The 25,672-nt window shown below is 38.5% G+C and overlaps 3 protein-coding genes across 12 annotated transcripts in view; 2 read left to right on the forward strand and 1 right to left on the reverse strand.

Annotated features, from left to right (window-relative positions):
• Window positions 1-1,392: 1,392 nt before the first annotated feature.
• LOC148848307 (uncharacterized) lies at window positions 1,393-5,299 on the forward strand. Its single transcript, XM_088948023.1, has 4 exons — window positions 1,393-1,894; window positions 3,867-4,025; window positions 4,170-4,278; window positions 4,464-5,299. The coding sequence occupies exons 1-4, from the start codon at window positions 1,472-1,474 to the stop codon at window positions 4,667-4,669; spliced, it is 897 nt and encodes a 298-aa protein (XP_088804149.1). The 5' UTR covers window positions 1,393-1,471; the 3' UTR covers window positions 4,670-5,299.
• Window positions 5,300-8,294: 2,995 nt separating this feature from the next.
• The window catches only part of LOC148848308 (protein FAR1-RELATED SEQUENCE 5-like), a 30,208-nt gene continuing 12,830 nt past the window's right edge, over window positions 8,295-25,672 (reverse strand). The window contains exons 1-6 of one of the 10 annotated variants that reach the window (XM_088952164.1): window positions 13,500-14,656; window positions 11,871-11,926; window positions 9,383-11,455; window positions 9,119-9,220; window positions 8,968-9,034; window positions 8,295-8,851 (exon numbers count right to left, since the gene is read on the reverse strand). In XM_088952164.1, the coding sequence (XP_088808290.1) occupies window positions 8,999-9,034; window positions 9,119-9,220; window positions 9,383-11,452 (2,208 nt within the window). In that variant the 5' untranslated portion in view covers window positions 11,453-11,455; window positions 11,871-11,926; window positions 13,500-14,656 and the 3' untranslated portion in view covers window positions 8,295-8,851; window positions 8,968-8,998. Of the gene's footprint in view, window positions 8,852-8,953; window positions 9,035-9,118; window positions 9,221-9,382; window positions 11,940-13,499; window positions 14,657-25,672 lie in introns of those variants that run through there. The other 9 variants (XM_088952163.1, XM_088952160.1, XM_088952165.1 and 6 more) reach the window with 9 other exon arrangements.
• On the forward strand, window positions 16,022-18,820 carry LOC148848309 (putative disease resistance protein At1g50180). The gene has a single exon (XM_088948959.1). It carries the CDS (start codon window positions 16,026-16,028, stop codon window positions 18,576-18,578), a length of 2,553 nt encoding a protein of 850 aa, XP_088805085.1. The 5' UTR covers window positions 16,022-16,025; the 3' UTR covers window positions 18,579-18,820.

Raw genomic sequence — 25,672 nt, forward strand, 5'->3', positions numbered from 1 at the left:
AAACCTATAAACCGGTAGCTATAACAATTCCGGTTTCAGGTCGTTTTTTAAAACATTACATGGGGTGAGCACTCCAAATGTCAACTCAGGATGAGGTGAATAAGTGAGTTTAAGGTGTGAAAGGTGAATAATGAAATAAAATGCTTTGGGGTAAATGAGTAAATGCATATCCATTTATAAGGAGGGTCCCCACCTTTCGAGACTGATTGGTTAATCACACGTGTTTGAAATCTCGGAACACTTGTTACATCGTGGATTGGCATATCCTGGTGTACATGGTACAATGTACACCACTTGAGTCGAGGTCTTCTCCCAACAAAACACGTTCCAATACACTACCCACTTGATCTGACACCACACAAAAAAGTGGGACTCACCATTTATAGATGTGTGGTGTCAGATGATGTTGGTAGGTGGTCTAGATTAGTTGGGCCCTACCCTAAAGTCAATTTGTTGACAATTAACTAATGAGAGTGTCAATTGTATTTGAAAAGCCTATTTTGAATTCTAGATTCCACATAATTAAATCAAATTCAGATAATTCCAATGTTATAATTGGCTGAATTTTGATATCTTATTCATATCATTTAAGCAATTGAATCAAATACAAATATGATCTGATTTGATTCGACAAATATTCAAATTCAATCAATTATGTAATTTTTATATATAATAATATATAAAATATTTAAATATTTTATATAATTAATTGATATAATAATTAAATTATATAAATAACTTATATATTTTATATAAATAAAACATCTATTTTATATATTTGTTAATTATCAAAAATAATTAGTCCATAAAATTCAAATTAAATTGAATCGAATATTCAAATATTCAATCGATCTTGAATTCTAACATTGACGTTAAATTCAGATATATATTCAAATTCAGATATCATGTGATTCAATTCAAATTCAATCCGTTTACACCCCTAACAACCGGAGCCGAACCCAACCGAAAACAAACAAAATTAAAATAGGATTAACTTCAACCCGATCTAACACGGTCCGACTTGCACCCCAAGACCCAAGTTGTCCTAACATAACACACAATTCTGTCATTTTCTCTCTCAGCAGGAACCCAGAACATAACGAGCCCATCTGTGAGCGAGTCCGAAGCTCTATGAGAAGAGATGACAACGGGTCAATCACGATAAGCCATGTCGACCAAAAATGTGGGACCTGGAGCTGACGTGGTGTATTGTGTTTTCCCCAGTAATCCAAGTGGAGCCATCACAATAAGCCATAGCATGTCGTCCAAAAATCCACTTCACGTTTGTTCCTTTAACACGTCGTATTGACCATTGACTTGGAAAAGTCCGAAATGATTCCGAGTCGGAGCGAACCTTGTTCCTTGTCAGCCGAGTTGACTGATACCTGAAACAACGAAATCTCACAACTTTCCGCGTATAAAAACCACGGCACACGTCGCCCCTCTCTCTCCATGAATCCGCTGTCGTCCCATGAATAATCGTCTAGCGTCGCTCTCTGTCTCATTCTCTCGCCGTCTCGCCCTCGCCCTGAAACGTTCCACATCCTTGATGCATCAATCCTCGGAAAGCATAGACCATGCCCATCAACGGTTTCGACAAAGCGTGATCGTGATGCGGCACGGTGACCGGATTGACAACGCAGAGCCCTTGTGGGTCACCACGGCGGCGCGCCCCTGGGACCCACCACTCACGGTAGCCGGCAAAGTCCGAGCTTTCTGCACCGGGAGGGAGCTTCGTGACAAGCTTGGTTTCCGGATTCACAGAGTGTTCGTTTCGCCTTTCCTCCGCTGCATCCAAACCGCTTCGCAGGTCGTCTCTGCTCTCTGCGCCGTTCAGGATGACCCCACCAATATGAACTCCGAAAAAGTAGCTATAAATCCCTCCAAGCTCAAGGTCAGATCAGCATCATCTCATTCTTTTTTTTTTTTTTTTTCGTTTTCTTCCTAATTGAATCATTTGTTGGTAGTCGACTAAATCTGCGTAATACTGATTAGTGGGTCTGTGTGTTTCTCTGTAAATTGAATGATCTCATTTTTTGCTATTTGAATAGACACACTATTATTAGCAGATAGTGAAGAATTAGTAGAACACTAAGTAGAATTTGATTCAACTTTCTTATACTCCTCATGGAGAGGTCAGATGCATAGAGAGAAGAGGATATCCTTTGAGTAGAGGCATCAAGTATCTATAATGAAAGATTTTACTTCACAATATTATGTGTGCACTGTGAACAGTGCATTCACTCATGCCGTTCTGATCTCAATATCTTCTAATTTGATTCAAGGGTCCTAATTGGAAGTAAAATCAGCAATTCCTTTAGTTCAATCAACCAGAAGAAGTGCATTGGCAGAGGGAGATGGCAGTGTAGTTTCACTTGTCAAGCAGCTAGACAAAAGACATGGCTTGTTCACTCATTATTTGGTTTTATGTGATTTTAGCTTCTAGGAAACATTATTGGTAGCATAGAATTGGCAACCTGATTATGAATAAAATATTAGTTGTTCTTCATGACTCAACGCTTGGATCTTATTTCTGGCTTTGAAATTGACCCTATCTGTAGTTTCTGCTGAATTCTTTGGTTATCAATGGATCAAGTCTGCAAGCTGGAGCTTGGCTCATGGGTTGCCATTATTGCAGCAGATGATATATAAAGGGAAATTACCCAATGATGGTCCCAAGTCCCAACCATACAAGGTCTTGGGATTTAGTTCGTCTCTACCATGGTTGGATGAAAGCGTCCAACAACCTCTTGATTTTTATATGTAGATCCTAAATCTTAAACCTTAAACCCTAAGCCCTAAACCCTTAAATACTAAAATTTAAGTGTAAAATGCATTTGATCAGACAAATGTCCTCCTAAGTCTGATGGTAGGAGCCAATATTTCCTCCAAGTTCTTGGGAGGGGTGAACTGGATAAGGACAATCCATTTCTCATGCTTTTGTTAGCCTGATTTTTTTTCCCACTGCACCAAGTACCTTCTGTAACAGATAACTAGCAAGTAAACCCGTGCAATGCATGGGGTTAAATAAAAATTTTGTTAGTTTTGGGTTTAGGGTTGCAAGTCAAGGTTGCCCATTTGAAAATTTTCAACTATATCAGGGTTGGATCAAGGTTAGGCTCAACAGAAATTTGTTAAACTCACAGCCCAAGTTGTAGTCATCTTTGGGCTGCAAGTCAGGGTTGCCCAATTGGAAAAAATTCAGCTACATTGGATTTGGATTAGGGTTCTGGTCCGTTGAAAATTTGTCAAACTCCCAATCCAAGGCAGCCTTAGTTTTAGTTATCCCGGTTGACAAATTTGGGTTTTAAATTTTAACATCAGTTTAGGTCCATATTTAGGGTTGGTCTTGGTTTGACCCTTAACCTAGCCTAATCTATTAAATGTGTACTCTTACTTTATTAGCGAGAGCCAAAGGTTTAAGAGATATTTAAGAAGAGAAGGAATTAATGGGAGAGAAGATATGTTACGAACATTACTATTGGAGAGAGAGAGAGAGAGAGAGAGAGAGAGAGAGAGTTCCTTTTAATAATTTAATTTAACAATAAATAACCACATGTGTGAGAAATGAGGGGAGAAGGAGGTCCATGTGAGTTCTGTGGTGAGAGGGCCCTTCACCTCCCCTTTTTCCTCTTTCTAATATAGATATAGATAAGGAGATTGTACTTTTGCATTGCACCATCCTTAGTTGGAAGAATATGATCCGATCTTGAAAAAACTTGTGGACCTTCATCACAATGTGGCACTTGGTACCTGCCTAGCAGAGTTCAGTTTTGCACATCAATTATATATGGCTTTTACCACACTAACTAACATATTTTGAAATATGCTCCATTGAGAACTTAAACTTTTCTTGCGTTCTGTAGGTCTCAATTGAGTACGGGTTGTGTGAAATCATAGGTAAGGCTGCTATAAGACCTGCCTTTGCTCCTAAAGATGGAGATTTTGGTTTTAACATACCAGAGCTTGAAGAGATGTTACCGACCGGGACGGTGGATCGCTCAGTAGAGCGTGTGTACCAACAGGTATTTACTTCATTTTGTTCATTTCGTTTTTTAGCATGAATTTCTTGCATGTAGAAGGATAGATGCAAACACACTTTCTGTGTGTTTATGCATGACTGTTCTTTGTACTAAGTGTTAACATAAGATGTGAATGAGGAGTTGCAGTTGCCAAAATGGGAGGAGTCAGTGACGGATGCGAGGTTCAGATATGAAAATGTTATTCGTGCACTTGCTGACAAATTTCCTACTGAAAATTTGTTGCTTGTCACACACGGTGAGCCTTATGTTCTAACCTTGAGTTTATTGAATTTCAATTTCAATTACATTTTGATCATAAACGCACCATAAGCTTGCAATCATTCAACGGATTGAAAAATGCTATTCTAGTGCAAGATGCCTAGATACATGTTGGTTTTTGGATTTGTAACAAATACTGAAGCTTTTCACGGATGGATACAGGTGAAGGAGTTGGGGTTTCAATTTCAGCATTCCTGGAGAACACAGCTGTATATGAAGTAGAGTACTGTGCATATTCACACTCACAGAGATTAATCTCATTTAACCCTAACCAGACCTTCACTGCAGGAAGCTTTGAGGTATTCACAAAGAACAGTGAATCTGGAATACGTTATTGCCCCATGAACACCTTGGCTCCTGATGTCTGATCCAATCCAAGCAGATTGCGAGGCTAGGCTGCCTTGGGCCTGATCTGAGTGCTTCTACTAACAAATCAAATTAGATTTCATAAGGTGGGAATTTATGTCCAAGGGTGATTAAGACGATCTTTGTGTCAATAAACATGATTTTGTTTCTTTTTAATAATTTGTTTTGAAAGTTTTCTTGTTGTTTTCATTGCTTAAAATGGGGAGGAGTGGGAGTGATGGAAGAGATCTGCGCTTTCTTTGCACTTTGTTTCGTTTTTTCCTTGTAATATATCAACTATTGCTGCTGGATTTGTCCATGTAAAATTAAAACAGCAATAGGAACAAGACTTGCTTCATCCACTTATGTTCAACAGCTGAAGTGGCTGAGCCGAAGTTTTCTTGTTGTTTTCATTGCTTAAAATGGGGAGGAGTGGGAGTGATGGAAGAGATCTGCGCTTTCTTTGCACTTTGTTTCGTTTTTTCCTTGTAATATATCAACTATTGCTGCTGGATTTGTCCATGTAAAATTAAAACAGCAATAGGAACAAGACTTGCTTCATCCACTTATGTTTAACAGCTGAAGTGGCTGAGCCGAATGGCTTATTGCTTTCTATTTTAGTTAACAAAATTTAAGATGAGTTAATGGCTTCATCCACTTATGTGACCATACTCAATGTTGCTCGTGTAGAGTTATTGATTCTACAAATTGATGATCTAAGGCCATGTTTGGGAGTGATTATGTTAAAAATGTGCTTAAAAACAAGTGCCTATTCGAATAAGCACTTATTTGTATTTGGCACCCAACTTTTTCAAGTGTTTATTTTAAAAAATAAGCACTTATTTTATATTAGTTGTTTGGTTGTCTTTTATTCCAATAAGCACTTAAATAAGCAATTGTGACTTTTTTGTCCTTCATTTTCTTTCAAAATTTTAAGGCATCCAATCCAAAGTGAATGAATAAAATTACTATGAGACAAGTGATTTTATAAAAGTACTTTTACAAAAGTGCTTTCATAAAAGTATTTTGATAAAAGCACTTTTATAAAATATTTTATAAGTGTTTTTGTAAGAGTGCTTTTATAAAAGTGTTTTTATAAAAAATGTTTTTATAAAAGTACTTTCGTAAAAGTGCTTTTATGGAAGTGTTTTCGTAAAAATATTTTTGTAGAAGTGCTTTCATAAAATTACTTTTATAAAAGCAATTTTATAGAAATTCTTTCATTAAAGTACTTTTGTAAAATACTTTGCTTTTGCAAAAGTAATTTTCATAAAATTACATTTATAAAAGTGCCTTTGTAAACTTGTTTTTGTAAAAGGATTATAAATGGTATTCTAAAATTCACTGGGGACAATTATGGGAGAAAAAAATTGAATAAGTGTTTATTGTATGAGCAATTAAAAAAAAAAAAAACTAGAAATTTTGGCTTAAAATATAGGGAAGCCCTTATTTTTAAAATATAAACCCTTGTTGTATGAACAATTAAAAATATAAGCCCTTATTTTCCAAACACTAATAAGTGCTTAACGGTGTGATTCACGCCCAAATAAGTACTCATTTTTAAGCACTCCCAAACATGGCCTAAAAAGATTAGGAACTTAGAACTATCTGGCAGTGAAAATTTGTAGAGGATAAATGAGAACCATAATGTCAATGAAAAAGTTAGAACTTGCCATTGGTAATGGCGAAAGCTTAGGACAGGAAAAATGCTGACCTCCATTGTTACAAACTTACAATTAAATGGATCATTGCCTAAGTAACGTTAGGCAATTGAAAGCATTTTATTCTTTGATTTAAAAGAAAAGGAAAAAAAAACCATGAAAATGGCTTAAGTCACATGACATGATATGTTAGGATGAAACTCGCCATTGGAGGGGAGAGCGCATGAAGCCCCTCTGCACTGGGTTGCCAAAATAAAAGAATATTTGGTCATCTGGAATTTTATCTGTTCTGGCATCAAACTTTAAGAGGGCATGTGACGTTTTCAGTTTTCACGCACATCTATCATTCGATACTTTTACTATCATCTTGCTGATCCCAATATCCAGGTGGGACGAAAGAAAATGGAATTAGCTGATTGATGATAGGTTAATGAATTGCAGCTTAAAACGGCGGGAAATAGCCATTAGTTTGCAGAAAATAAAATGTAAGAAGGGAAAATTCCTCTTAAAAATAAAGCTTCTCTCTAAATCAAATCTGGTCTCCCTAAGAAAAAGAGGATACAAGCATCTAGGGTAAGACAATGCGTACAATGAGAAAAATGTTCAACACGTGTGGTGTTTCTGTTTGATGCACTTGAAAGAAAAATTAAATATTATTGCTCTAGCCTGTTTAGGGAGTGATAAAATGGTAACACACAACAGGCTTCTACATCAGAACTCAGCTGCGTACCATGATATGCTGTTAAGTGTTAAACCCGTTTTATGGCATCATGTTCCTTCATGTCATCATCTTAAATTCTTACTAGATGGTAGATGCTGCTAATGAATGGTCACTGGACCCCACAAATCTGATGGCTCCCTTAGATTGTGTTTGGTTTGAAAGAAAAGGAAGGGAAAGTCACTTATGTTGGAAGGAAATGGGTTGATCAACTACTCGTGAGAAGGTATTTACAAATGCCTAGTGCCAATCTCAGCTTCAAGCTTCTTCTTTACCACTGGCCGTGTTAGAAGGAATTTTGAGTAGAGATGTTCTTGGTAATCATTTAAAATTTCAGAAAGTGTAATGCTATTTTTGTTGATTGCAATTTAAAAAAAGTGTCACGTTAAATATGTTTTGGTTTGGAAGAAAGTAACTAACCTATCTAGATTTGCCATTTGGTCAGTTGGTCACCCAATCTCTGTCACCCCTATGCTTCACCGTGTATTGGAGGATATTCGGAGTTTTGATGAATGGCTCTAGTCACCTAAAAAAACAAAAACTTTTGTTATTCAGTCTGATGAATGCTCAAAAATGGGCTTATATTCTTGACACTTGGCAAGGGTTTTTGGGCTTGAACTTTCCACATAAACAGAGGGTGAACAGAGGAACTTGTGGGTCTTATAAGCTTACTGGGTCTTCTCAGACTTCTCAAAGCAATTGTTCCCAAATGCATTTGTTAGCATCATTAAGGCCATGTTTGGTTTGAAGGAGAATGTAGAGAAAGGAAGGGAAAAGTAGGGAAACCTTTACAAATCTTGTACTAATTTCCCTGTATTTCCCTTCCTTTTCCTACTTTTTCCTTCAAACCAAACATGGCCTAAATGTTGAATGAAATATAATGAGAAATCTTCATACTGTATTTCATTAGTTTATTACATACAATCTTTTCAATTTTCAGATTTCCCTATAAAAGTTCATTTTGTCATTATTTTTTCAATAAATGTTATCACCAGGCTAGAAACATGTTCCATGTTATGATTAGCAATAGCCGGGCAACAGAGTTTAGTAGAGGTGGCACAATGTTATGTTGACACCTTGTCTCACTTCCCCACTTGACAAATATGGGATCGTCTTAGCCCAATCCATTGCAAATTTTCCAATTGTAATGAGTTATAATGATTGCCAGATCGAAGGGAAATTTATACTTTGCTTTCTGATCTCTAGCCCTTCTTATTATGGAGGCACATATTGATTTGTCTTCAAGCAAGACAGTTTCAGGCCCCTGCATATGGAAATGGAATAATATATCTATCTGAAGAATCTGTCTACATGATTCATATGTTTACATACAAAATCATACCTGCCACCGAGAGAACAACATGATGGGGCAACATATGAGCTCGCCATAGAAGTTCTCTTTGCTTTTCAAGACCTTTTGGTACATCAATAATTTTGGCTTGTTTAACTAATGTTGTGGGGGAAAAACTTCAAATCTTCCAAACCTTGGGCACCTTCTCTAATATTAACACTCTTAGGACTTGTACAGATTTAAATAGAAAGGAACAAATCTGTAAGGAACTTAGGGTGAAAAACACAATGAACTTTGCCAAACAGATCAGCAGGCCAGCATTTGGTTCTAGTCTTCTAGAGCTCCTATATCCTTCCCATCCCTTTCTTAAAGACACTCATAATATGATGAGAAAGTTAGGAGCGGATTCTTCACATCTAACAAGAGATCAATGGATACTTCATTTCCTCAAGTTTCATGAGTAGTGTTCTAGTCTCTCAGCTCCTTTTTTATTTTTACAGCTTATTGATGCTAGGGAAGTGTTAAGAATGCCCACCTAAATCCCCAAGAAAAAAAAGGAAAGTATGGAGTCAAATGAATTAAACATTGCAACAGAGAAGTCAGAGATAAATCCTAATTAAGAGAATTTCATCCTTACCATACATTACATACCTAAATAGATGTTATAAACTCCAAAACTTCTTCATGATTGTTCGCTTAGTGGTGCCAATGCATCATGCTTTTAAAATAAATAGCACCCCATTCAGTTTATTAGTTATTTACTTATATTCACATAATCAGGAAAATTAATTCAAGCCCTTACCTGAGTAAGGTCATTAAGATCAACATTGATGCTGCTAGGAGGTTGTTGTTGACAAAATGTGTAAGGTAACAAAGATAGGCACTCTCCTCGTGTATGGGTTTCCTGTAATAAAGGCATCATCAAAATAGAACATGGATGAACCGGAAAACGACAGTAAACAAAATTCCCTATGTGGAACTTAATATTCTCATTATTGAAGTGAAATCTAAAAATGGAGCTTACAACCTTAAAAGAATGAAAAAGAAAAGCAAAAGGGTCTACTACCTTCTCTGTTGTTACATTATCATTTTTATTACTTCCAATGCTTTCAGTGGCCTGCCTTCTCATTGCATTTTCCACCTCACTTTGGGCTCTTTGTAGAGAGAACTTTGCAACTTTATAGATTTCTTTGGATGAAGCTCCCTTGATTGCAACATTAATTGCTTGATGACAAAGATTACTGTAGCGCACCTGGCTGCCCACTTGCAGTTGTTCTCCCTTTTGATAGACTACTGCTCCACATTTTGCATCTTTTGTCCACCGATTTAAAATGTATTGTGGTGGAATATAGTGAACATTAGTTACAAAGAATACCTTTAAGATGTGCCTACATAAAAAGCCCATAGATTCAAACTTTTGGCAACTACAGTTTGCACAGATGTTACGTGAACTAAATTTGACAATGTATTGCCTATTTTTTCTTTCTAACATCCACAACTTGTATATGGACACGGTTCCATCATCTTCAATTTTTTCACACATGTAGCGTAAACTACTAATTAACTCTTTTTGGAACTCTAAAAACACTGCTGCTGTGTAGATCTTAGCCGCTTCTTCCCCAATATACATGCGTACTACAAAAGATGGATGTACTTGATTCATGTGAGAATCAACCTCAGTTTCCTTTTTACGCCAACTAATGACTGCCTTTTCAACACCCCTGGCAAAGTCTTCTAATGACATATCTCGGCTAAGATGTCCTTTGAAAAACTTCCTTACTCTTTTACTGCGTTGAGTTGTCAACATATCCCCACAAAATAAATCACATGAGAAAACCGGCACCCATTGTTGACGCTTAAAATATAGTTTCTTCATCCATTCATTATCTTGAAGATTATACTTGGTAAGTAAGAATTTCCAACCCAATTCAAACTCCTCAATTGTTTCACAACCTCTAACACAATAGGAGAAATCTTTGCCAAAATCACATCCTGATCCAAACAAATGATTCAAGCGCTTCTTGGCATTTCTAAATATATTCCATAAGCAAAAACGATGTTGGCTATGGGGTAGCACATGTACAATTGCACTTGTAACAGCTGAATCCTCATTTGTGAAAATTACCTTTGGATGACATCCCTTCATTGCCTTCATCCATGTTTCCAATGCCCACACCAGAGAATCTTCAGTTTCATCCAACACTAATACACATCCAAAGAGTATAGTTTGTAGATGATGATTAACACCAAAAATTGGAACAAAGGGAATAGAATATGCACTTGTCCCATAAGATGTATCAAAACATACCACATCCCCAAAATAGCCATAATCAATCCTTGACCTAGCATCAGCCCAAATAAAGTTGGTTATTTGACCATTTAAGTCAAGTTGAACCGCATACCAGCAATATGGATTTTCCAACTGCATATCACTTAAGTAATTCAACAAAGCTTGCACATCTCCTATTTCAAAATCTTTCGTTCTTTTTGTGCCCAAGTAGTTTCTTGCATCTTTCCCTGTAGGGCAAAGATCTTTTCTCCCTCTAGCATCTTCAGAAAAGGATTGCATAAAAAATTCCACTTTTCCTCCCCCCTTCAGTTTAGTCGGACTCTCAAATTTGTGATTATGCTTCTCTACAAACATAGAGACAACCCATGTTCCATTCTCAGCTCTATTTACCAACAGTTTTGCTTGGCAACCTGTTCTCGTTTCGGGATTATGCCTTTTCCTGCAAGCTTCAAGTTTTTTGAATCTTTCCTCTCGAAACCCTTCCTTGGAACAGTATAGCCGACGACCAATGACATCATCGTTCTTTTTGGACTTGCGCACCCCACCTTTCCTCACTTTAAATCCCATCTCTCTTGCATAATTGCAATAATATTGAAAAGCATGCTCTTCAGACTCAAAAACCATGCCAACACGAGGTTTTCCATCATCAACTTCATTCTTTTTTTCCTGTCCTTCAGGGCATTCTATTTCATCTCCATCCTCATCTTCATCATGTGTATCTATTTCTTCGCTAGATTCCTCATCTAAACCATCAACTTCAATTTCAAATTCTTCCATGTCGTAGATGGATTCATTGTCTTCCTGTGGCTGTGAAATCCAATTCATCCTCTGACTAGTGTTTTCCATTGCCTGTGAAGTATAGAAGAGATTACTGAATTACATTGGCAGCATTGCTTCAATCAAGATTGTATTTTAAAACCAGAAGTAGAACAATCTACCAACTTATCCCTTTCACCTAAATATTTCATTACAAGCCTTTAAGCAGCAGCCAGTGCCATGCCAGTAACTGCAATTCTAGATTGAACACCACAACTATAAATGAAGCTTGTGCATATAAAGGTCAAGAACAGGATAGAAACATTTAGAGAGAGAGAGAGAGAGAGAGAGAGAGAGAGAGAGAGAGTAGGCCAGAAACATTTCAAACAGATAGTTACATAATGTCCCCAAGTTCTCTTCTAGTTCTTCCCATTTACACCATTGCTTCTTTCTACCGCAAGAACAGGGAAAGAGTAATTCTCAGTAGCTTTACAATTGGAAAAGGGACCTTATGTTATGGATCTTGCAGGATTCAAATAAAGCCTTTAGATGCTCTTCACACACCTGAAAATAGTCACTACAATGAAATCCATATCATGTAATCTTCTGCAAAAAATGGATATAAGTTCATTTTAAGTGCCATTTTTCAGTAAAAGCACCATCAAAAACAACAACAAGATTATCATGGTTTCTTAATCAATAATGGCATTTAACTTTCTTTGTGTCTCCAATGCATATAATATTTGTGTAACAATTTTGTCTAACATCATTTTGTTTTCAGCCTAATAATGCTTTGAGTTGTCAAGTTCCAACCTTTATTGACAAATGGAATATATGTATTGGAACATAGTATTGCCATTAGGAAGGATTACTAATTTTGTACAATGTCGACTTTCGGGAATCCAGTTCTGAAGTCAACTATTTAAGTTAAAAGGGGACCAAAAATTCATGTCTTTTGTTATATGATATATGTTCAAACTCTATGGTCAGTACATAAATAGATAAATTACAGAGATAGACAGAGGTTATTTGTCATAATTGCCTCTATGGTCAGTACATAAATACTCTATGGTCAGTACATAAATAGATATATGTTCAAACTCTATGGTCAGTACATAAATACATAATTGCCTCGATAATTATGTTTGAGGATTTGGAGGTTCACTATGTTACCTGCTAGTTAATGGCAGTCTCAATTAACTGTTATTTGTCACTTGTTCATTTTTATGAAATATTAGCATACTAGTACATATTACTTTTTAAATTTTTTTCCTTGTTGGGAAGCTGGTTTAATGAGAATTAGAAAATCTAGTTTATAAACGAAGTTGAGTAAGTGGAGGTTCTGAAAACATATTCAATTTTGTTTTTTTCCGCCATTCTTTTTCTTTGTTTTCTTTCATTAATATAATATATTATATTTAATAAGAGGGTAAGGAATTGGGGGAGAACCCTCTCCTATGTAGAAGGAATCCCTTTTACACCAAGATTGTCAATATATTGTCCTTATCATTAGTATCTGTGCAGAATGCAGTGTACCATCACCACAAAAAAAAAGTAAAAAAAGAAAGAAAAGATGGGTAATACTACAATCAAATAAGTATAAATTTTAGATGGTCTTTATTGTTAATCTATTATCTTGTTTATCTTGTAACAACGTGGACTTTCCAGCTTTCTATAGATTCATTCGAGGGCAAGAAGAAGAAGAAGAAAAAGTTAGTATATCTCAAGAGACAATTGGGTTCTTGTAATAGCCAGCAGAAATTTCGTCTTCTGAGAAAACAAGATTATTTTCAATAACTTCATGTAATTTATCACCAATAATTGACAGTTCTTATACTGGAAGTTTTAAATGGCAGTACGGGTTCCAGTAATCTCCTTCTTTTCACATTAATGGAAGAAAAAAAGGATCACTTAGCATTTGGTTGGGGTGTAATTGCATCCATGAGGAGGGTTAGCGGTTAAGCAGATGAGATTCATATAAGAAATTTAAACTGTGGTTGCAGCTTTTCTTTGTACAGCAGATATTTGTTGTCAATATAGTTCGGGATGCACGGGTAAAGTTGGAACCATTGTAAGAAATGTAAAGAAGTAAAGAAGACATTATTTAAAACAGAAGATAACAAAAGAATCGACTCACAGAGATCGCAAATCAGGGAAGTAAACAGATCATCCTTGTCTTCTTGCCTATTTTCCAGAGCGAGCAAAAAATGGAACTGTGGTTCGCCTTTTTCCGCGGCAGCTCGTGCTGTTCGTGCAATTAAGGTTTTTGCCGGAGAGAGAGAGAGAGAGAGAGAGAGAGAGAGAGAGAGAGGAGTAGAAGATGCAGAGCGAGAGTTTCCTTCAGTCACGAAGAGGATGATCGGATGAGAACGCTCCCATAGTGGGATTCCCTCTTGTTAAGCTCTTATTGGCCAGAAGGGTTGGAAAGGAACAAAAAAAATTGTTTTTGAGTGAATGATCACGCGGGATGAACCCATGGTGTGATGTGTGAGCCGTCGTGCCGAGCTCTGATTGGTCCGAGGAGTTTCACATGAAATCTATTTTCTTGAACAATGATGAAGATCCACACGAGCTCACATCCAGTAAACTGTGTGATCCCTAACGTGTTGACAACTGATTGGCTCGAAAATTGAGACACAATATTTTATTAAAATTGTCCAAGAGGCGCTAGGGCTTCCACGGTTTGTGCAGAGGAAAAGGCTCTCAGGCTCAGGCTCAATCATCGCTATCATTTCAATTTTTTTTGGTACAGCCAACAAAAGCAGAACGCGTGTAGATTACGGTGACCCCGCGTGATCATCACTCAAAAAAAAAAAAAAAATGCCAGGGGGGCTTCCGGCCTTCCCCCTGGCATCACTTGGGGCTTTTCCATGTGAGCGCTTCGCAATCATGACTTCGCTTCCATTCTTGAACCCTACACTCCAAACAGGCAACGACAACAGGATCTTGAGCTGCTGACTGTCTTTTCTTTTTGGTTCTGGTTTTAATCGCATCGAAGATCGAACCTCAGTTGATGACATGCCTCTGATCAATTTTATTTTTGCCAAATGCCAAATTCATTCACAGGAAGAGAGAAGAGAGAATGCTGGAAGGACATTCTACTCCTAGCTTGGCCCAAAATGAAGATTGGATTAGTGGGTTAATTCTCAATCTAAACTATTATTAGTAAATAAATTTATCTGTTGATTATAGTTATAATTTAACTATGATTTTTTTTTGATAGTGTGGAACGAAACCACATCATAATTATGATTAGTTATGATTTCAATCCAATGAAGAAGTCCCCCTGCACTTGTTTTATGGCTATACATATGTTTCTCTCTCGTGACATGGCCCTTATAGTTATATCGAGTCTTCCGTTGTATAATTGTTGCTGTGATGTATATGATTTTTTTTAATAATATATAACTATTTATAACAACTTGACACGTCAGGAAAGACTTTGGTTTTTCTGATGCGACAAGTGTTTTTTTCTTTGTTTTGAAAAAACAAAACCATACACATTGACCACCCAAGATCTTTTAACACTCTCTATTTGATAGATACAAACTGAGGGCCCCTTTGGTTCGCATGAATATCCGGTTCCTACTGTTTGGTTGAGTGGAATTGGAAACCCATTCTCATTCTTGGTGGAATGGCATTCTCCCATTTCAAAGAATGGCCATTCCCTCCCCTTTCTTTAGGAATGATATCCCATTCTAGCTGATTCCAATTATTGTTTGAACCAAACAGACCCTAAGAATAGGCCAAATTAGCTCTGTAAATTTTAGAAACATTAGTAAAGCGGTTTTTTAATGAGGATGCTCTCATGGTAAGAGATAAAAGGCGAATAGGCGATACCAGCTCTTGATGTAAAAACTGTAAATGAGATAGATATTGAGAATCGAAGTATGGAGAGATTCGCAGTTGAAGTAATCATTTAAGCAGGCATCTGGTTCCTCACTTGAAACAAAATTTGTTTTGCCTCAAAAGCCTGAACTTACTTTATTGTTTTGCCATGTGGAAAACACAGACATTGCGCTTTTATGCATGCCACCAAGAAATTAGATGATGTTGACACGGACAACCCATTTCAATATCAGCTCTAGCTGCCGTGTATGGTGTATAATAATATAAATCAGAGGCTTCCAAGCCATTTTCCTTCACCAAGGAAGGGTGGCTGGAAAGTTTAGCAGCCAAATTAAAAGATTCTCCTATTGACTTCTGGCATAGAGTAACAAGCTAGAAAAGGCGTGGTCATTTTCAATGAATATTGATAAATCCAGAGAGATTAGTTGATAAACAACGCTTGGCAAGCAGGCATCTAGCTCCTCACTTGAACAAATTTGTTTTGCTCAAAAGCCTGAATCCGTTTTATTGTTTTGTTATGTGGAAGACAGATGATGTGGACAACCATTTGAACCCATTTACCAGCTCCAGCCGCCGTGTATAACAAACATTAAATCAGAGGCTTCCAAGTAATTTTCCTTCCCTAAAGAAGCGTGGCTGGAAAGTAATAACAACCAAACTAAAAGATTCTCCTCTTGACCTCTCGCATAGAGCAACAACCAGGAAAAAGTGTGGACATTTCCCATGATTATTGAGAAGCCCAGGGAGATTAATTGATAGAGAATGTATGTTCCTATATAATTCGAATGTCTTTAGAAAATAAGAGGTCACCAGAATGGCTGAAGGGGCAGTCACTTTCTTCTTAGAGAACTTGAGTTCTCTACTAACACGAGAGGCAAATCTTCTTCTTGGGGTGGATGAGCAAATCCGATCGCTCCATGACGAGCTAGAATGGATCCGTTCCTTCCTCAGAGATGCTGATCAGAAGAGGAAGAAATACGAAAGAGTGAAGGTTTGGGTAAGCCAAATAAGGGATTTGGCTTACGATGCTGAGGACATCATAGATGCCTTTGTCCTCAAAGTGGAGCAGCAACGACAAAAGAATTTGGGGCTTATTGGCTTCATTAGAAGGTACCTTCTCTGTGCAAATCAGCTTACTGCCATTCACAAGGTCGGGAAGCAAATCGAGGAAATCAACAGAAGGGTTGAGAAGGTCTCAGCTAGCAAAGCCAAGTATGGCTTGGAATACATTCAACCAGGAGAGTCTTCAGGTTCCTTGAATGAAGATCTTTTACTGTGGAAAGAGAAGCGGCCGGCCCTTGTAGAGGACGCTGACATGGTGGTGGGACTCAAAGATCATAAAAAAACGGTTGTGAAGCTATTGACAGAAGGAAATGCTCGGCGTACTGTGGTCTCCGTTGTTGGGATGGGTGGTCTTGGTAAGACAACTCTCGCTAAGAAAGCTTTTAACAGCAAAACCATTAAAGAGCATTTCAATTGCCATGCTTGGATTTATGTTTCTCAAGACTACCGAATGAGAGAGCTATTGCAGGGTGTTATAAAATGTATTATGGTTCTCAGTAAAGATGACAAGGAGAATGTGGAGAAGATGAATGAAGAAGACTTGGGAACAATGCTATCTGATCACTTGAAACAGAAGAGGTACTTGATTGTAGTTGATGATCTATGGACTATAGAAGATTGGGAGAAATTGAAAGTTGCCTTACCTGAAGGGAAGAAAGGAAGCAAGATATTGCTTACCACCCGTAACAGAGATGTAGCTTTGCATGCCAACCCACCTGGCAGTCCCTATGAATTGCCTCTCTTGAACAATGAAGAGAGTTGGCAACTGTTCCTGAAGAAGGTATTCCTTGAATTTGATGAGCACACGATTAACATGCCACTTAGTTGCCCTCCAGAGCTAGAGAAACTGGGGAAGCAGATAGTGGAGAAATGCAGTGGCTTACCTCTTGCCATCGTGGTGTTAGGCGGTCTTTTGTCACGGAAGGACAGGACACCCAGTGCATGGTCGAAAGTGCTTGAGAGTGCAAACTGGCATTTGACAGAAGAATTGAAGCAGTGTTCTGAGATATTAGCCTTGAGTTATCATGATTTGCCATATTACTTGAAGTCTTGCTTCCTGTATTGTGGACTCTTTCCCCCGGACTTGGAAATCCGTGCAAGCAAACTGATTCAATTGTGGATTGCAGAGGGATTCATACAGCAGAGAGGGGAAGAGACACTAGAAGACATTGCAGAAGACTACTTAGAGGAACTGGTACACAGAAGCATGATCCAAGTGGCGGAAAGGAGGTCAGATGGAGGAATTAGAGCATGCTGCGTCCATGACCTTCTCCGAAACTTTGCTATTTCTGAAGCAAAGAGAGACAAATTTTTTGACATCGATGGCAAGGCATCACCAAGCATTGTTCGTCGCCTTGCCATACATCGGAAAGCTGATGATTACAGTGCTCAAAACACTTCCACAAGGTCCCTACGGTCATTCCTGTGCTTCACAGAAAGCCTTGAAAAGCAACAATGGAGAATCGTTTTCGGAGGTCTCAAATTGCTAAAGGTGATGGATTTGGAGAATGTAATCATTTCAAGATTACCAAAGGAAGTAGGAGAACTGATACATCTGAGGTACTTGAGCTTAAGATTGACTAACATACCAACTCTTCCGTCATCAATAGGCAATCTTTGTAATCTACAAACGCTTGATCTAAGATACACTAGGATCATTCATCTACCCAATGCAATTTGGAACATGCGCCAACTGAGACATCTATATGTTGATTATGGAAAAATTGGCAGACATCGAAGGCCCCAACACCTCAAGGATCTTCAATCTTTGTGGTTAGGTGGAGGGCACAAAAACAAAATCCCTTCCTTGATGTCTTTTCCACATAATTTTCATCTTCATAAGCTCTATTTGAATGGACTCATTGAGGAACTACCCCACCCTCAAGATTTTCCACCCAATCTTACCAAACTATCCCTGAGATACTCCAAATTATATCAAGACTTGATAACAACACTAGAAAAGCTACCCAACTTAAGGATCCTGAAACTGTTAAAGGAATCTTATATAGGAGCTAAAATGGTGTGCAGTAGAAGAGGCTTTCCTCAACTCCAGTTCTTGGAACTTAGATACTTGGATATGCTAGAGGAGTGGAGGGTGGAAGAAGGAGCAATGCTGAGTCTTAGACATTTAGAAATTGATGGATGCATACAACTCAAGATGCTGCCAGATGGTCTGCAACACCTGACTGCCCTCCAAGAATTGGAGGTACGATATATGCCAGATGAATTCAAGGTCGGACTTGGAGCAGATGGAGTGGATTGGCACAAGATCAGACACATTCCCTCTCTTACCATTGTTGGATGAATCAGGCCATAGCCATGCAAGGCTTTCCCTTCCATAAGAATGAATAACACAAACAATTCCTTTCATTTTCGTTTTGTTTTTACCTTCCCTCTGTAGAGACAGTGAGGGCTGAATTGTAATTTTTCTTTCTTGTTGTACCATTCACCTTGTACATATTGTATTATAAGGACGGAAGTGTCATTTTACATTCTTTAATATAAATAGCCTCTTCTTGGTGTGGTTGATACATTAGACACACCCCAAATCTGCTGTGTTTCTCTCTTGTACAAACTGCACTGACATGGTATCAAAGAGGATTCGTTCTGCTTAGCTTTGATTTCAGACTTTGTTCTTTTATGTTCAGCATCAAGTTGACTTTATTTCTCAACCTATTCAGACTGGCATCTCTCTCTTTCTTGGACAGTTCTAATCAAGACAAGAAATCTGGATTTTCTGGACTGGGATGCCACTCAGGTCAGTTTTTTAGGGTTTTTTTTCATATTACTGATCAGTTTGCTCTAAAAATTTAGATCTGGTGTCACCCTAGCCTGTTCCTACAGCCCTAGAAATTTGGTGAAAATTGGAGTTGGTTTTCTTGGGTTTTGATCCCTCCCTTTGTTCAGTTTGTCTGTGAACCTTCCATTTTTGGACTGTAAACATATTTCCCTGCTGTTTTCAGCCTGTTAGAGATCATTTTCTTCATCTTTTCCCTTACTATGACATCTGAAAGGGGTGATGTTCTTCCTATTAAGTTCGATGGAACTAACTATGCCTTACGGCAGTTCCATTTTCAGTTTTATGTTGAAGGCAAGGGTTTATGGGGCTATATTGATGGATCCACCACTGTGCCTGAAGTGACTGATGCAAAAGGACTATAGACTTGGAAGATTAATAATGCCCAGATTGCATCCTGGATTCTGAGTACAGTCAATATTGGTGTTGCTATCCCTATAAGGGATCTCCGGACAGCCAAGGAGACGTATGAATATCTAGAAAAGGTTTATCAGCAGTCCAAAATCTCACAGCAGTATCATATTGAAACTGAGATATTGTCTTGCCAAGGTGAAAGGAAAATTCAAGAATACTATGCAGGGTTCATCAATCTTTGGAAAGAGTATGAGCTTATTCATATGGGTGAAATGTCCTTTGCTTGTTGTATCAAAACTTTGAAGGAACATTTTGACAGAGGAAAGTAATACACTTTTTTATGCATCTCCAACCTGAGTATGAGGTAATAAGAACAAACATTTTATGTCGGGACATTGTACCATCACTTGATACTATTTTAGGTGAATTACTCAGACAGGAAACTAGGATAACCACTCAGTCAGTCATGAATGCCACAAATGATACAGTAAGGTTGTATTTCTAGCAGCAGAAGTCCAAACCAAAGGACTTATCCAGGGTATCGTGTTACGAGTGCAATGAATTTGGTCATGTGATATCCCATTGTAGGAAGAAAAATACATGCACTTACTGCAAGAAAGTTAGTCACATTATTACTAAATGCCCCAAAAGACCACCTAAGGAAACCAATCTGGTGGGTAAAAGAGTCATCACAAGGCATATCATACTTCGGTTGAGGGATCAGATGATACACCATCCTCCACATTTCAGACCAAGAATGACATTACAAATGTCATGATTGAAGAAAAGGTTCGACAGTTGATGTCCTTGGCAATATCCTCTGCATTTTCTACTTTCGACTTGTCTGGTAAGTGTGCCTACTATTGTGCTTCCCTAGTCGTTTCTGGATAATAAATTCTGGTTCTTCCAATCATATGATGGGTGCTACATGCGGTCAATCATCTTATCCTCTCCTTTCTAGCAAACACATTGTTACAGCCAATGGTTAGAAACTTGACATTGTAGGCTGTAATGATCTCACCTTATCTACCTCTTGCTCTTCCCGTTTCAAGTTACCACAGACGTTATTTGTTCCTAGACTTGCAACAAATTTAATATCAGTTGGTCAATTGGTTAAACATGGTCATACTATCACCTTCTCACCGGATGGTTGTTTGATACATGACCAGCGCACTAGGGAGGTGAAGGGGAAGGGGCGTAGACTGGGACGACTATTCACTATAGAATTTGAGAAGAGGTCTACTTCTTCGGCAACTAATTCTTCTTGTTTATTTTTCTACTACTTTCTTATCTTGTAATAATGATTGAAATATTTGGTATCACCGATTAGGCCATCCTTTTGCAAAGAAACTTGATTTACTTATTTCATCTGGATGTTAAACTTTATCTTCTTGTTTCTTCTACTCATGCTACTGCAATTTCAGTTAGTGCACAGTGATGTTTGGTCGTTTCCAGTAATTTCCAAGATAAGTTTTAGATATTTTATAACATTTATTGACGATCATACTCATTATACATGGATATACTATCTTCGAAAGAAATCAGATGCCAGAGTGACCACACAATTTAATGCCACCATTAGCACTCTCCAATAATTTCCAGGATGAGTTTTAGATATTTTATAACATTTATTGATGCCCATACCCATTATACATGGATATACTTTCTTCGAAAGAAATCAGATGCATTTGCTATAACTTAAACTATTCCATGCCAGAGTGACCATACAATTTAATGCCACCATTAGCACTCTCCATTCAAATTCAGGGGGAGAGTACATTGATGGGGAGTTTCGGGCCTACTTACAACACCATAGTATACAGTCTCAAAAGCCCTGTCTTGGCACTCAACAAAATGGAGTTGTTGAATGCAAAAATGGTCGTATCTTGAGTGTTGTTAGAACCCTCCTTGATTCTCATGCCCTTGCAACCTTTTGGGTGGAGGCGGCTAGCACTATTGTACATCTTATCAAATTTCTTCCATCATATGTTCTTGATAACATATCCCCACATCAATCTTTGTTTAAGAATCCTCCCAATTTATCCATGCTTTATGTGTTTGGTTGCATCTATTTTATTAATCTTCCCCCACATGAGCGCACTAAGCTGTCTGCGCAGTCTGTTTTGTGCGCCTTCTTGGGATATAGTCCTAACCATAAGGGATTCTTATGTTATGATTCTCAGTCTTGTCGAACTAGAATCTCTCAAAATGTGATATTTCTTGAAAATTCAACATATCACAAAGTTCTCTGCCCCTTTAGTTTTTGCTCTTCAACACTTTGAGCATGCAAGTACTTCGCCATCACCTTGTTCTTGCTTGTTGCACAAGCTTTGTTTTAGGAAGCAGCTAGCATCTCTATCCCCTACGCTCCCAACCTCTCATCCTCTAGAGCATGGTACCACCTCCAATCCTACCCTAGTAAGTACACAATCTCCTCTTGCTCACACTAATTTTCCTACCTTGTGCCGCTCCAATAGAATTTCTAGACCACCTAACAACTAGGGTTTTCCTTCAGACCATAACTCTATTGTTTTTTTTTTATCAGTAACTCCTCTATTGTTTTGTCCACTATAGATATCTTACTAGCAAGCCATAGCTTATGCTCACTGAAGAGATGCTATGGATGCTGAAATAGCTGCTCGTCTCGAGAATGACACTTGGGAGTTAGTTCACCCTCCTCCTGATGCCTTAATTATAGGGAGCAGATGGGTGTACTCTATGAAGTTGAAGTCTGATGGCAGTCTGGACAGATATAAGGCTAGACTAATTGCACAGGGATTCAAGCAAGAATATGGGATAGATTATGAGGAAACCTCCCCCATGGCTACTATGATGAGTCCCACCTAATTTGCAAACTCAAGAAATCCCTTTATGGCCTTAAACAGGCCCTTCATGCCTGATTTGAGAGGTTTAGATCTGTGATCACTGATGTTGGATTCATTCAAAGCTTTTCAGATTATTCTCTTCTTACATCACAACATTCTCAAGGTAGTACATTGTTGCTCTTATATGTTGATGATATTCTCATAACTAGAGATGATCAAGATAGTATACACCAGCTCAAGCACCTTCTTAGCCAATCATTTAAGTTGAAAGATGTGGGACCAATTACATATTTTTCAGCATAAATGTCACTAACCTTGTCAACCTTGCTCATCTTTTTATTTTTATTTTTTATCAATAACAACTTCAGTAATTTTATTAAAATATCACAAGAATAGTTACAGAAAGGAAGACAAACACTCTTATCTTCCAAATACAACTTAAGTCCTCAAAGAAAAAAAAAGGAAAAGAAGAAGCAATTTAGTTACAACTTAGCCCAAAACATTACATCCCTTTCTATCCCCTGTTTAGCTAGCCCATCAGCTATAGAGTTAGCTGTTCTTTTAACCCAGCTCATCCTGATTTCCATTTCCCGCACCAGCCACTTGAATTTCCTCCTCTCATTGCTGTATTTCCATAATCCACAGTTGTCTTTCCTCAGCCAACCTATCACCACCTCCGAATCCCCTTCAATTATGAGTTTTCTGACATCCATCTCTTTAGCTTTCTTGACTCCTTCCATAACTGCCAAGATCTCAGCTCTAAGAGAATCCCCCACTCCAATTGGACCTGAGAACATGGCAGAAATGACCCCGTTCTCATCCCTAAAAACACCCTCAATCCCTGATTGTCCAGGATTCCCCCTACAGCTCCCACCAAAGTTCAATTTTAGAAAACCAGCAGGTGGGGGGGTCCAAGACACCTTCACAACTGATTTGGTCTTCATGCGGTTTGCAATCTCACCCCACTTCCTCAACATGTCATCCACTGTGTAGTCTGTGAATATCTCTAAAGATTACAGCCCTGACATGGATCACAACCCTCAATTCTTCAGCCCCTCTCTCTTCTTCTGAGAAGATCCTAAGATTTCTTTCTTCCCATAAAGACCAGCATACTGCAGCCCTCAATCCTCTCCGCATAGTCCTTCCCCTTTTCATGCACCACCTGAAAAAAAAAGGGGGAAAATAGGCTCTGCAAATCTGATGGAGGGTTCCACCTGCACCCAAAAAGAGAAAAAGCCCATTCCCAATTTGACTTGGAAAATTGGCACGACACTAGTAAGTGAAAACCAGTCTCCCCGTCTGCTTTGCATAGAACACACCAATAAGGTGACGAGCATGTATTGGATCTCTTCTTTTGAAGCAAATCACTAGTATTGAATCTTTCCAGATAGGTTTCCCAACAAAAACTACCAACCCTAGGAGGAATTGGTCTGCACCAAACCTCATTAACCAAGAAAGGGGAAGTTGCAGGACTGGTGGACTGACATAAGACTTTGAAGAAGAAAGCACAAGAAAAAGAGCCTGTGGGGGTCAGGGTCCAAGTTCTAGAATCCACCTTAGGGGGGGTCAATGAGAACATTATCAAGAAGGTCAAGGAAGCTCAAAATATTGTGGAAGTCAGAGTTCCTCACAGCCCTCCTCAAACCCAGGTTCCACCCAAACCCAGGACTGGAAGAGGAAGGGGTGATGAAAAAAGAAATTTGCTTATTTTTAAAGTCATAGAGAGCATAAAAAGAAGGTAACTAGTCCTTAAGTGGAACATTCCCCACCCAAGTTTGTTCCCATAATTTTATGCAATTGCCAGAGTTCAAATCATACCTGACAAGTGGGGAGAAAACTGGAAGCAAATCACGAATGGCTTTCCAAGATGAATTGCTTGTGGTCCTTGCTCTGATTCTAGCATCCCATCCATTCTGCTCCATCCCATGTATGCTTGCCACTATTATAGCCCATAGGTTCTCCTGCTCCAGAGGAAACCTCCACAACCACTTTCCCAAGAGGGTCGAGTTCCTTTTCTCGATGTTCCCAAGCCCCAAACCTCCACAAGCTTTACTCCTGGTCACCACTTTGTAGCTAACTCTATGGTCCCTCTTCTCCCCTCCCAGCTCCCAAAGGAAATCTCTCATTAATCTCTCCAACCTACTGGAAACCTTCACTAGAATTTTGAACATTGAAAGGAAATAAATGGGTAAGTTTGCTAGCGTGGCCTTGATCAATGTAGTCCTTCCACCAAGGGGGAGGTAATTCTTTTTCCAAGAAACAAGTCTTTTTTCAAATCTCTCCACCACCTGGTTCCAAAAACTTTCTCTCTTGGGATTATGACCTAGAGACAAACCTAAATAGCTCATAGGCCATCCTGAAACTTCACACCCAAGCACTTCTGCATTCTCCCTGATCTCTCCCTCCATATTCACACCCACTACACAACTTTTCCCGAAGTTCACTTTCAAGGTTGACATTTGCTCAAAGAGTTGAATCACTAGTTTCAAATTTCTGATGAACCTCAAATTACCTCATTCACAAAACAAGATTGTATCATCACCAAACTGTAAGTGAGTAAGTGGGATGTCTCCCTTCCAACCCTCCATCCTCTAATGAGGCCCCTAGAGTCTGCTCTGTGGATCAATCTTCCCAGCACATCAACAACAAGAACAGAAAAGGGGATAAGGGGTCACCCTGTCTTATACTCCTAATGGCTAGAAAAAAATCTACCACTATCCCATTCACTAGCATTGAGTAATGATAATTCCGAACACACCCCATGATCCATTTGCACCATCTATCCCCTGTAGAGGAGATGGGCCGAATGGCCCATAGATTGTCGTTTCATGTTATGTTATGTTTCCCTCTGTAATGGGCCTTATTCTGGGCCCATACTTTGTAATGTTCTGTTTTTTTTGTAATTTCTTGCCCACTCAAGGGCCTCTCTGTAATATTTCAAAGATTAACTTAATAAAATGTTTAGTGTTAGAGGGAGGTTTAGTTCGAACCTCTCACTCTCTAACTCTTATTGCCGCCAGCTCTCTCTCTTCTTCCTCTTAATCATCTCTTGTTTGTTTATTTTCTGGTTAACATCTAATCTCAAGCAGTTCCATACATCAAGGGGACTGTTTTTCAACTTAGTATCAGAGCAGGCCATTGCTTGGCGTGACCCTCATGTGGTTCTAGTACAACCAACTGCATGAGGAGGTTCTAGGGCTGAAAGTTTACAGTCATTCGCCTAGTTCTTGGAGGTCATTGGAGGGTGCCCAAGTCTCTATACACTTGGAGAAGGGTTCGAGGACCAGGAAAAATCAGAGAGCAAGGTGTTCGACCTGGTTTGAAGTTCAAATCAGAGATTCTCTTACTGTAAGTTTTCTCAATTTTTTGCTGGGTTATTTTTGTTGCTTGGGAGGGCTGTTAAAGCATTCAAACCCCTCCTCC

This window comes from Nelumbo lutea, chromosome 6 (genome assembly GCF_056320005.1).
Source record: "Nelumbo lutea isolate HS-2025 chromosome 6, American lotus-T2T, whole genome shotgun sequence".
Taxonomy (NCBI): Eukaryota; Viridiplantae; Streptophyta; class Magnoliopsida; order Proteales; family Nelumbonaceae; genus Nelumbo; species Nelumbo lutea.